Below are 13,343 nucleotides of genomic sequence, written 5' to 3' on the forward strand. Positions count from 1 at the left end.
TCATATCCTCCATAGCCCCTTACCATACATAGTCTTCTAATTAATATTTATATTTTATAACCTATTATTTACACAGCTGCCAAGAGATATTTCTTAAACATAAAATTAATAATGTTACCACCTTATTTTATACTCTCTATTCTGTGGTTACAGAGTAAAACAAACTCCTTAGGATGGTCAGCAAAACCTTTATTGTCCAATTATACACTTAAAAATGTGAAAGCAAATTTTAAATGGAAAATCATAATAGATTTGATAACACAAAATAAGATATTTATATATGCAAAATGGCTTACTTAAGGCTATAAAGAAAAAAAAACACAAAAAACACCAAGGAAAAATGTGATAGAACTCAGATTTACTTTGATTTGTATTATAAAATAACTTAAGTGAATAGGAAAAATGCTGACAAAACATCAATGGGCACAAGTCATAATTATATACCTCAAAAAGGAAAAAAATACCTCTAATGTATATTTGAAAATAAATTTTCCAACTATTAATAAAAAAGTAAATGTAAAACAACAATGGCAATCTTTCTTTTTTGCTAATCTAGTAAGAAACTACTTTATCCTTTTTGTTTTGTTTGAAATCAGTCTAGCCAGTGCTGGTGAAGGTTCATTAACAAGCAAAAGTGTTGGTTTTAGATTCTCAAGAATCTGAAATTGACTGTCAGAATTTAGACCTATTTCATGAAGCAGAGAGTGAGGGGGCTATGGAATCCCTGACAATCACCAATAAAATGTGGCCCTTCATTCTATTGGCCCTTCACTCTGCTAGTTCTATTAACTGTCATATCCCTAGAAAGAAGGGGGGCTAGAAAGAAGGAAGGGAAGGACCTAGCATTCAAAAAGAGAAAGAAATGAAAGCTCCCCAAGCTTGAAACTGGAGGCAGAAGAATAAGTTATTTCCTTTTTTATTATTTGCTACTTTTCAAAATTCATCCGAAGAGTGTAAATTCTTTTTATAATCATAAATAATCTTATTTAAAAGATAACATGAATCTGTCTTATACATTCCAAAAAAACAACTTCCTCTTTTGAAGTTAACAACATCTATCAATTTTTATCCTATTTTTTTCCCCTTCATGCTTCAAACTCCTATAATAGCATGGTCCCTACTTTATTACACCAACATGTTCCTTTCCTTATAGTCTGGTTTCTACAAATACCCCCACCTTGAACTGTTTAAAAAGTCTCCCAAATCTGCTCCCTAAATGCATTGCCAGTTCACTCCCTGCAGCAATTCAGACTCTTTGGCATTCTCCTTCTCCCTGGGACTTTTTCCTCCTTTATATTCTGCCCTTACTCTAGCCATTTCTTAATTGCCCGGACTGACCAGCAGGCTCTGAGCAACAGATGAATGGATTACTCTGATACACATTTCTGTGAAAGAGAAGGCTAAGGGACTGCTTGGCAGGAGGCACCAAAACAGCCCCGAAGCCTGCCTCCTTAGGCTTTTATTGTAACAACAGCTTGAACTAAAATTAACCTCTAGATCAGTGGTTCTCAACCTTGGCTGCACATTAGAATCACCTGGGAATCTCTTTAAAATCCTGATTTCTGGGCCTCATCCTCTGGAAATTCTGTTTCTTTGTTATGGGGTGGGGCCACAACATTAGTAAAAAAGAAACAATTTCCAGAGGATGAGGCCCAGAAATCAGGATTTTAAAGAGATTCCCAGGTGATTCTAATGTGCAGCCAAGGTTGAGAACCACTGCTCTAGATACAATCAGCAGGGTAAGCATCCTTGAGAAAGCACATGCTTCTACAAAGTCGGGTTTAAAGACCAAACAGAGATTCCAGCAAAACACCCCAGGGTCTTGGACTCGATTGGAAAAGTCAAGGCAGGAGCTGCTGCCTTCAGCAAGGCCCCCCTAAGAGGCCCCCGACCTTTTGGAGAATCCTCCTTAAAGACTTAACAGCCAAGTCCATGCTTCCCCACACTTAATTGATGTTTTTATTTCCCAGCACATTATGCCTGGTGTACATCTTTGCTCTTCAAACCTCCACTCTTCTCTGCCTGTGAGTTGACAATTTCCAAGGTCTTGTGCTATGTCTGGTTCTAGACTGGGAAGGCAGAGAAGGTATCACCTTCAAAGCCATATGGACCTTTCATGTTCAGACCAAATGTTTGACTTTGTTTTCCTATCTTTGTTATTTTGTTGAATGATTCTCTTGTTAATCAACAACTCTTGGAGTACACTGAGTGTTTAATAAAATGTGTTCTTTTTAAAATTTTAAAAATAGTTTGATTTTTAGAGAGAGAGAAGCATCACCAATGTGAGAGCATAACATTGATCCACTGCCTCCTGCATACCCCCTACCAGGGATCTAGTCTGCAACCCAGGCTTGTGCCTTGACTGGAAATCCAACTGGCAACCTTTTGGTGCACAGGACAATGCCCAGCCAACTGAGCCACATGGGCCATGGCATAAAATGTGTTCTTAAATAGAGCAATTGTGTTATTTTTATACAGTTGTGAAGGTAGAATAATGCCCCCACCAGCTCCCACAATCTGCCTGTGTCCTAAACCATGGAATGAAACTGTGACTATGTAATCTTACACAGCAAAGGGACTTCATGGTGAAGGACATTCACATGATATAATCCTGGATTATCTGGATGTACCTAATGAAACCATAAAGCTCCTTAAAATAGAAAGGTGACAATGAAAGCAGAGAATCAGAGTGATGGAGTGTGAGAAAGACTCCATCTGTCATCACTGGCTTCAAAGATGGAGAAATAGGATAGTGAGCCAAGGAATGCAGGTGCGTTCTACAAGCTGGAAAAGACAAAACACTGGATTCTCCCCTAGAGGTTTCCAAAGGAATACGCCCTACCCGAAACTTGAATGTAGCCCAGTGAAACCCGCCCCAAGCTCTGATCTCCAGAATTGTTAGATAATACAATTGTGTTGCTTTAATCCACCAAGCATTTGCTTATTTTGTTACAGCAACCATAGGAAGCTAATACAGCAGTCCCTTGTCATATCCCATTTCCCCTAATATAATCTTACAGAGACAGCATTCATTGTTTCATGGAAGTGAATGAGGTATTTAGGATTTGTCGCTTATTGGATTTTTACATGCTCTGAAATTTAATCAGATATGTTCAGCTGCCATATTTCTAAATACCTGACATTTACTTAAGAATATGAGCCCTTTTATTTGGGACTAAGAATTATGGCAGAGAAAAATTACTTTTCCAATTCAGGTTTTCCTCACCCTCTGAAAGTAGAGCATTCCTATGAAACCTTTGGAAGTCAAAACGGTGTAAAGCCAAGAAGCAATTACCTTAGGATGCATCTTGCTAATGGATGCACAAAATAAATGGAGATAAAGTGCAGATGCTCACAGGCACAGTTCAAAGCTATGGGGCTTCATACTGAGATGCTGAGTAGTTCCCGGGAAAGGAGCTTGGTGGGGCCACTCTGGCACCTCAGGGCGCTGGCCACCTCTATGAAGGCTCACTGCAAAGCAAACACTGAATGCTATTTTCTGTTTTCAGTATGTGCTTCAGTTAGCAAAAACAGGCACTAATGTAGGGTCGATTGCAACAGCAAAGTAGCATAAAACAAACTTTTGAAAAGCAGGGGACACCTGTAAATCAATGGAGTTAATGAGTCTATTTATTTTGCCATCAGCCCAATTTCCTTTCTGATCTTCCGCAGCCTACTAGCAAACTCAATTACTGACAGTGGCTCAGGCCCCTCTCGTCTCTTTCTTCCCTGGCCCATGGTGCTCAGTCCTCTCCTGTGGCTTCATGTGCAAAACTCTGCACCCTAGCCAGGACTGCGCACACTCACCTGGCTGAGGCATGCAAGTGAATGCTGTGGTCAGCCCCTTCTTTGCATTGGAATGTTAGTATGTTCAATGCGTTTTAGTTTACACATCCTGTGATTTCATTCAATCTTTACAGTAACTTGGTGATGGAAGTATTATTTTTATCTTCAATTTACAGTTGAGAAAACCAAGTTAAGGGGGAGTTTCCCAAGTAGTAAATGACAGAAAGATTTAAACGGAAATCTCTTAATTCCTTATTCATTTATAAAACGAATGCAATTTTGCTGTATTACAGTTGCCCTTGACATTTTACCTCAGTACCATTTTTCTAATACACATTTTGCAAGAGTATTTTTAATGATGACATTACTAATGCACATTATAAAGCCACATGAAAAATACAGAAAATAGTGAAAGGTTTTCAATCATCCATAATCTTTTTAAAAATATATTTTATTGATTTTTTACAGAGAGGAAGGGAGAGGGATAGAGTTAGAAACATCTGTGAGAGAGAAACATCGATCAGCTGCCTCCTGCACACCCCCTACTGGGGATGTGCCTGCAACCAAGGTACATGCCCTTGACCGGAATTGAACCTGGGACCCTTCAGTCCGCAGGCCAACACTCTTTCCACTGAGCCAAACCGGCTAGGGCAATCATCCATAATCTTACTACTCAGAAGATAACCACTATTTTTTTTGTGTGTTTTTTTCTTTATTAAGATAATCACTATTAATGTTTTGGTGTATTTCTCTCTAAATATTTTTCTGTGAATTCCTCCAAGTATAGTTCTTTTGACATTGTATTTTAATTTAAAGTTTGGTATCACATTCTATTTTTATTATCTTGAGTGAAGTGGTGTGGCATTCTAGCTTTATTTTATTTAAAATTTTACTGCATCACCTTTTACTGACTTATTTTTTCTGTTTATATTTAAATGTAACTTAAGAATTTATCCACTTTTCTAGAGTTCTTTTTTTAAATTGATTTTAGAGAGAGAAGAAAGGAGAGGGAGAGAGAAAAATATCGATCAGCTGCCTCCTGCATACCCGCTACTGGGGATCGAGCCAGAAACCCGGGCATATACCCTGACCAGGAATCAAACCAGTGACCTCTTGGTGCATGGGAAGACACTTGACCAACTGAGGCACACGGACCAGGGCTAGAGTTCACTTTTTCAGGATTAGAGTTGTGCTTTTCAAAATGCGCTCAGACCAGCAGCACCAGCAGTCACTTGGAAGCTTGTTAGAACTGCAGATTCTCTACTGAGTCAGAATCTCCTGGTTGAGGCAGAACCCCTGTTTTAATAAGCTCTGCTGGTGATTTTTCACACATGATAAAGTCTGACTAAGAAATTGGGTTTTCCATTTGTGTCGATGAGGCAAAAACAGCTCATAGGCCTGTCCTAAGTTAAGGACAAGCAGAATAATCAGCATAGTTTGAAGGAAAAAGAAGTGGTTTTGTTTCCCAAATGCCCCACAGCCACTGCCTTCATCATCTACTTAGTTACCTGGGTCGAGATGTGTGGCCCTCTTTAAAATGCTAACATGCTTACGTAGAAATGCAGATGTGACCGATGCTTCTCACCCATGGTGCTTTCATACATAGGCATGTGCTTCTTATGGTGAGCCAACTCAGCATCTCTTCAAGATAATTCACAGTCTTGTTAAGGAAATAAAATGTTTGTATATGAAATTCAATCAACAATTAATCAAGCCCTAGTTTATCATAATTAAGTATTACAGTACATGAAGTGAGCAATGAATGGCTTTAACTGTATAGAAAAATAGAAATATTGCCTGCAGGGGGTCTCCTTAAGAAAGGAGGAATGTGAGTGGGACCGAAATAATAATTATCATATTGATCATAAAAATTCCACCTATTAAATATTTACTATGGCCAGACATAATATTAAGCAAATGCTGTTGGTTACTTCCTTCAATTCTCAAACCACCCTTAAATATACCCATTTTCCATGCAAGGATAAATAAAGTCATGACACTTTGCCACATAGAACTTCATGGAATCAGAATTTCAACCCAAGTCTGTTTGACCTCTGAGCCCTGCTTCTTACCACATCTGCCTCAGTAGTTAACTCTGATTAAGAAAGTTTATAGATTGAGAAAGAGGCTTGTAGTATATATATTGCAGATGAAGGCAAGCCCAGGATGGGTGAGCAATCTCCTATGTCAAATTCGCCTGACAAGAGTACAAGGTTTACATTGGCAAGTTGCTAATACCAGGAAAGATCGATTGGATTATGGAAAGTCTTACATGCATAGAGGCTGATCTGAGATATAATATCATAGATACTGAAGAACCATTACACATTCTTTGAACATTATGGAGGTAATGTTTTAGGACTAGAATAACATTGGATAATAAAGCATCATTTGGTGGGAAGTGAAGAGATATTTGGGTGAGATGGTGGATTAAAAGGTTGATTGCTATAAACCAGATATCAGGTACTAAGGAAAATGGCTGGGTGTTGGCAAGAGAATACCTAATTATTAAATATTAGAGAAGAAAGGTGAAAGGTTTTAATGGCAGTTTGGCTGAAGGGACTTTAGAATTTGAACTTGACATTGTGGATGACTTTGAGCTATACTGAGAAATTGTAATGATCTGGAGAGAGGTTCTCAAAGATGAATAATTAATTAGTTTATTTTCAGAGGTTGTGGGTTTAGGGCATTCTGAACTCTCTTCCTATGTACATTCACTTGGTCTCCGTGTCCTATTGCTATTACAAACATGTGAATCAGTCGTGTCTACTCTGTGCTTATATTCTCATATTAAAGGCCCAGTGCACGAGATTCATGCACTCGGGCAGTGGGGGGGGGGGGGTTCCCTCAGCCTGGCCTGCACCCTCTCGCAGTCCAGGATCCCTTGGGGGGTGTCTGACTGACGACTTAGGCCCGCTCCCCAGGAGGAGCGGGCCTAAGGTCGTCAGTCAGACATCCCTAGCACTGCCATGGAAGTGGGAGAGCACTGACCACCAGGGGGAAGCTCCTGCATTGAACATCTGCCCCCTGGTGATCAGTGCATGTCATAGCAACCGGTTGTTCTGCTATTTGGTCGATTTGCATATTAGCCATTTATTATATAGGATAGAGCTAGTTATCTTTCAACTGGCCTATGGCAGTAACAGCCTAAATGCTCTCCTGATCTTCTGAATCATTTCCCTAGAATCTAATTTAACTACTAGGAGTTTTCTTTCCAAAACCTGCATCTAATTGTGACCTCTTCCTGCTTCAAGTTCAAAATTACTTCCTCACTGCCTTTCACTTGGTATGGTATTCAAAATTAGAACAACCATAATGTATTATCTAAATAAGACACTTGGGAGATTGAAAGTGGACAAATTAATCATTATGTGGGATAAAAGTTGTATGGCTTCTGCTTAACTTTCTAGCCACATCCTCTTCCAATAGCACTTTTTGCATAAGCAATACCCACACAGAGAGCAAATCCTACTCCAAAAGCCCTTTATCTGTGTTGTTCACAGCTGTATCTGTGTAGTCTAATCCACTGCTCAATGCATCGTAGGGACTTAGTAACTATTTGCAGGAGAAATTAAGGACTAAGTAAATAAAAACATTTTAGAATTGTTTGAGTCTAGTGTGTTGTTGTTGAAATGAGGTAGAATTGGAGATCTAACATCTTTGTAGAGAGGAAACGATGGAAAGCCAAAGGGAGGCACGGGGAAGGTGAAGAAGGAAGGAAGGAAAGGAAGTCCCAAGGGAAGATCTCCTACTCCATAATTGAACAAAGGGCAGATGTTGGGAGTAGGAGTTCAAGTGCATGGTACCTAAAGACTTCAGGACTTGCATTTCAGAGATGTGGACTTTTATTAGAATTTTTAATTTTGTACAGCAATCTTTCAAATTCTTCAGAGGTATCAAAAAAGTTTTTGCAATAATATTTTGGAAGTTATGACTACAGAGGTGACATGTAAATGTCCATTTTGTACTTTGAAAGACAGTTGCCATCTCCAAGAAGAGAAAATGTGTCAGGAGCATGAGAACAAAAAGGAAAACAATGAAAAAGAACCTGTAATTCAATTAAATCGATGGCAGTTTTCTACACCAACAAGATTTGATGTAATTAAAGCACTTGCAACAAAATGAAGCAGGGACATTGTTTTCCTTTTTTCCTGAAATAAATGAAGAATAGAAATCTCATGAAATTTATACCACTATACAAAAAATGTGTGTGTGTGTCTCTGTGTGTGTGTGTGATCTCTTAGTTAATAGTCAAGCAAAGCAGACAACATGTATCTTGTAAAATAATAGCCCTTACAGTAAGATGGTATCTATAAATATCTATAGATTCATTTTTTCTATGATCATGAGCCCTAATACAATAAACATTACATCGATTCAACAATTTCATGATTTTTAAGACTATTTCCCAATAATAAAACCATAAGTTCCTGGAACTTATTATCTTTGTTAGGACAGAAATGCTTATAGAGGAAAAACCAAACCATGAATGTAAATGTAGAGGAAAAGAATGCTCATTCTAGCAAGAGGATACAGTCCTCAGCAGTGGTTAGCAAGTATGTGATGTGTTCCTAGGGCATTTGTCCGGGGAGCCATTTGTTCCATGCTGTGCTCACGTAGGATATTTCTTTCCAGCCATCTATGAGCCGTCCTGCGAAGCGTACAAACACCTAGGCCAGACTTCAAATTACTACTGGATAGATCCTGATGGCAGTGGACCGCTGGGGCCTCTGAAAGTGTACTGCAACATGACAGGTAACGATGCCATATTTACGTTTCATGAGCATGGCTTTTCTGTGTGTTGAAAATAAGTGCTGCCACTGAAGTTTGTTTCTTCTGCAATTTCTATGACAACACACAATAAACTAAATATTGCAGGATTTGTTAGGTAAATAAATGGTGCAATGTATTTCTAAAGCAATTATACTTTCCGACATTGAATGTAAAAAACCACAATCTACCTTCTGACTATACCAATAAAAAATGGCATTTAAAAAACATCTGGAGTAGGGAGAAACCCCAGAAAGTGAACCAGAAAGGTTGAAGTCTATGGAAAGAGCTGGTCCATGAAGCAGCCCCTGCAGGTCCCTAGCCTGGGGGACGTCAGCATCTCTGCTCAGCTTCCCACACTGCCCATGCTACGGGAAGCCCACAGACCACCCTCCCTAGTTCCTCTTTTCCCTGTAGTTATAAAAGGGAACTCTTCTGGGTGCTGAAATCCCATCTGGCAAAGGCAAAACTTGCCTGCAACTTTCATGAAATGTATCTGCTTGGGAAGGAACCTAGTGTTTCCCTGTTCCATATTAAATTTCAGGGGCTCTTGCAAACTCCCACCACAGTGTGTAAGATGTACAGCTCTCTAGAGCCTATTTTCTATCAGACACTGGGTGACTGACATCTTACTCTCTGAAACGGAATTTTTGGACTGGAACACACAGTGTTCCCCTGGGCAGAACGTCCTGGATTCTTTGTCCGCCAGAGTCAAAGAATGAATCCACGGACAGAAGGTGGTATAGTAAAGGTGGAAATTTATTAAAGAAGAAGTACAGACTCCCACGTGGGGAGCGGGAAAGAGTCCCGCTGAGTTCATTTCCCTACGGCTTACAAAGGCTGCAGATCTTGGTGCCTGGACATCCCCTCTGATTGGTCACTATTCCCTGGTTACTATGTAATAACTCCCTGGGCTCAAAGGTTGAACCTCACAGGTGGAACCTCTCCCCCACTCCTTCCTTAATGTTTTAGTATTCCTTTTGGGCTTTGTTTTTCTTCTTGTGGATGAAGGGCTCCATTCCCTTTATTTTGTAAATATAGACCTTTTGCTGTTCCCAGCTCCCTCATTCTATGGAAATGTACCTGTTGCAGCTTTTCAGTTTCTCTATTCTATGGAAATATACCTTCTGTTGCTCTGCAGCCCTGTGTTTCCTCCACGGTCCCCTTAATTTCCAAAATTTCTAAAATTTCCTAAACCTGTCCCATTTTACCCCTAAAACTCCTGTTTCACCTCCAAAACCCAGAGAAGAGTGTGGCATGCACTGCTCACTGGTTGCAGGGAAGGATCAGCACTGCATGTGAACTCCTGAGCAAGATGCTAAGGATGATGATCCCATAATGCTGCTGATGATGACCGCTACTGGACTGCTTGCCATAGGTCAGGTACCCCATAGAGTCCTTACTCAGACTATGGCTTTGTATCCTGGTTCCATGAATCAGTAGATATATAATCTTGGCTACCTTATTAACTTGATTAAACTCAATAAGCCTCAGTCTATTTCCCTGTAAAATGGTTTGATAATAATCTCTACCTCATAGAGTTATTATATGAATGAAATAAGATATCTGCATATGGTTCTTAGCATATTACCTGACACACAGTTAATTTTTAGTAAAGGTTGCCAGCAGTTGGGATGCTTTTATTTTTTGAAGCACTAGTGAGTGCTTCTATCATTCAGGCAAGACTCAAATTCAGATATGTGCGGGGCCAATGGTTCTTGAGGATGGATATGCTTCAGAATAATGCATGGAGTTTTTTTTCTCCTTTTCCATACAACTTTATTGGCTCCAGCTCTGGAGACTTTGATTCAATAGGTGTGCAATGGACATAGGATTGTGTAGCTAGAACCAAGAACCCAGGCAAGCAGACCCCAGTGGAGAACTTTTAGCAGCATCAGGACCCAGGCTGACTATGGCACAGACAGAGAAGAGAATGATGAGGACATGAGTGTAGGATGGAAGGCGTGTAGAGAAAATGGTAAAATGGAAGCTATCCTCCCAAAAATTCCCTCAAGTGCCAAGTATTCTAAGTGTAGCAGAGAGCAGGAATTCACAGACCAGAAAGTTTGACATAAGAGTTGTTTGTTTGGCTTGTTAATGGTCTCAGGAACTTTCTTGTTCACCTTCACTCTAATTTTACTTGAACTAAAGTATAATCTATGAGAATTTGTTTGTATCTGTAAGAAGATTGATATCTCTCTCTCTCTCTCTCTCTCTCTCTCTCTCTCTCTCTCATATGTGTATATAATTTATATCAATTAAAGTCAACTATTATCCTCAAGGGAAATCAAGACATCCTGATTATGCTTGGAAAATTATGAATTTTTTTAGTTATTTGCCTATATGCATTTCACAAGAGAATTAGAAAGTAAACCCAAACCATGATGAATATATTCTTTATGTGAATAATACATACAATGAAGGGCTGTTTAATTTCTCGAGAGATGACCTTTCTGTCAGTTGAAGCCATCACTCAGAAACATGATCTGCTTGTCATCAGTATCTCCCTTAAGGAGTATGGCTGCAGTTGAGTGCAGTATTCTGTTTACAGTCTGAACAACGAAGAAAACAGCCCAACCTTCTGCAACGAGCATATTTTTCTGCTGTCACACAAGATAGTTATGGACATCAGTGTGTCAGGGACCCTTGAAGGCCAGCAGGCACGATGTGGCCTTTTGCCATCTATCAACTCTTCCTTCATCTGTAAAGAAGGTGATCTTGACACCATTAGGAGAACATGGTACCACAAAGCCTGGCTTGGGCTGTTCCTTTTCCAAGAGATATATGTTGAAAAAGAGGAGGGAGTGACAGTGTGAGATTGTCTATGAAGACTTGATATATCACTCTGTGTCATGAGAGATGGTATATGTACCTTACTTTATAGCCTTTCTATTAAATAATAGAGCTGCCCCACTCCTCAGGAACCCAAATGTAATTGGGTGTTTATCACTGTTGAATATATCACATATTTCAAAAATGGGAGCAAGACATCTTCTCTAAGAAAGAAGTGAACATGTTAAGGAAAGGGACCTCACTGGCAGCAAACATCTACCCCAAACAGTAAATTGGGGGGTAGAAAGTAAAAATAAAATAATAAAATAAAATAAAATAAAATAATAAAATTATATATATATGTGTGTGTGTGTGTGTGTGTGTATATATATATAATATATGTATATATATATATATATATATTCCTCTGGGATCTTTTCTCTAGGTTTTTTTTTTCTTTTTAATTTATACATTCACTGTGTGCCAGGAGGTGTGCTGTGTCAGAATAAATGGATATAGTAAATGCCTTTATGGTGCTCACAACTTATAATAAAAACAAGCGTTAAAAAGTAAACAAATAAGTAACTCTCTTAGAAAGAAAAATAATGGAATTGTAGGGATTTATTTTGGAGTGAGTATTTTAGGAAAGACCTCTCTGAGGAAGCAACCATTTAGCCAAAATACAAAGTATAAAAAGAGACAAGGCACTCAAAAAGGACAGGAAGGGAAATGAGCCCTATAAATTCATGCCCAAGGCACCCAAGATTGTTTCCTTGCAAAGAACTGAGACACAGATGCCTGAAGCAGAGTGAGTTGAAGGAGCTGAGAGTGCAGTGAAGCGGGCATGTAGGCAGGGCCAGAGCAGCCAGGCAGTGGGGATGCTGGTGCGGGGAAAAAAGCTTGGGTTTTAATTTCCCAATTAAATCTTTAATATAGTAGGTGGGAATCTAGTGGAGGTTTTAGGCAAGAGAATGGAAGGGTCTTAATTAAAACCCCCACTTGGGGTTCTCTGAGAGACTGAGTCAAAGCATTGGGATCAGATGGGAAGTTGTTGTCAAAGTCCAGGGAAGAGGTGCTGCTGCCTTGGACTAGGATGGTGACAGTTTAAATGAGGAGAAAGACATGGATTATAGATCTAGTTTGAAGGTAGTATCAGTGTTGGTGACGGGTTAGTTAAGCATGATTCAAGACAGTTATCAAAAATAACTCCTCAGCCCTGGCTGGTGTGGCTCAGTTGGTTGGAGAATTGTCCCAAGCATCGAAGGGTCACAGGCTTGATTCCCAGTCAGGGCACATTCCCAGGTTGGGGGTTGGATCCCTGGTCAGGATACATACAGGAAGCGACAGATTGATGATGGGATGATGGTCCTTTCTCTCTTTAACCAGAGGTTGCAGGTCCAATCCCTGGTCAGGATACATACAGGAGGCAGCAGATTCTGATGGTTTTCTCTAGAATTGGTGTTTCTCTCCCTTTCTCTCTATCTAAACTCAATAACAAACAAACATATCCTTGGGTGAGGATTTTTAAAAAAATAACTCATGAGTATATGAATTGAATGACTGAATGAATTATAGTGCCATTTGGGAGATGAGGAAAATTAAGGGAAGAACAGATTTAGAGGAATGTTAAGACTTCAGTTTGACCTAGTTAATTATGAGATGCCATATGCCATCCAAATGGAGATGCAAATATTGCAGTTGGATAAGGCCCCACAGGGATATTTGTATTAGCGATATAAACATGCTAATTGTTAGATTATAAATACATGAGAAATGATAACATCACTAAGGGGATGATGTGAACAGGGGAGAGGCACCTCAGGAACAAGCTCAGAGGAACCGGAGAGAAAATGGGTTTCCAGTGATGAAATAGTCCGTAGGTGTGCAGGGGAATGTAATGGAGAGTAAGTGGAAGAAAAGTGACTAAGAGCATTTTGCAGAAGAATGGACCATCCGTATGGATGATGAAGTGACTGCTTGGGTCTTGGAGAATCAGGAAAAGAGTTGGGGGATAG

General features: G+C 39.5%; 1 protein-coding gene across 1 annotated transcript in view; it reads left to right on the plus strand.

Moving 5' to 3' along the window:
- The window catches only part of CNTNAP2 (contactin associated protein-like 2), a 1,278,915-nt gene that overhangs the window by 615,348 nt on the left and 650,224 nt on the right, over positions 1-13,343 (plus strand). The window contains exon 12 of the mRNA XM_005862840.2: positions 8,422-8,541. Coding sequence (XP_005862902.1) covers positions 8,422-8,541 — 120 coding nt within the window. The remainder of the gene's footprint in view (positions 1-8,421; positions 8,542-13,343) is intronic.

This window comes from Myotis brandtii, unplaced genomic scaffold, assembly GCF_000412655.1.
Source record: "Myotis brandtii unplaced genomic scaffold, ASM41265v1 scaffold168, whole genome shotgun sequence".
Classification (NCBI taxonomy): Eukaryota; Metazoa; Chordata; class Mammalia; order Chiroptera; family Vespertilionidae; genus Myotis; species Myotis brandtii.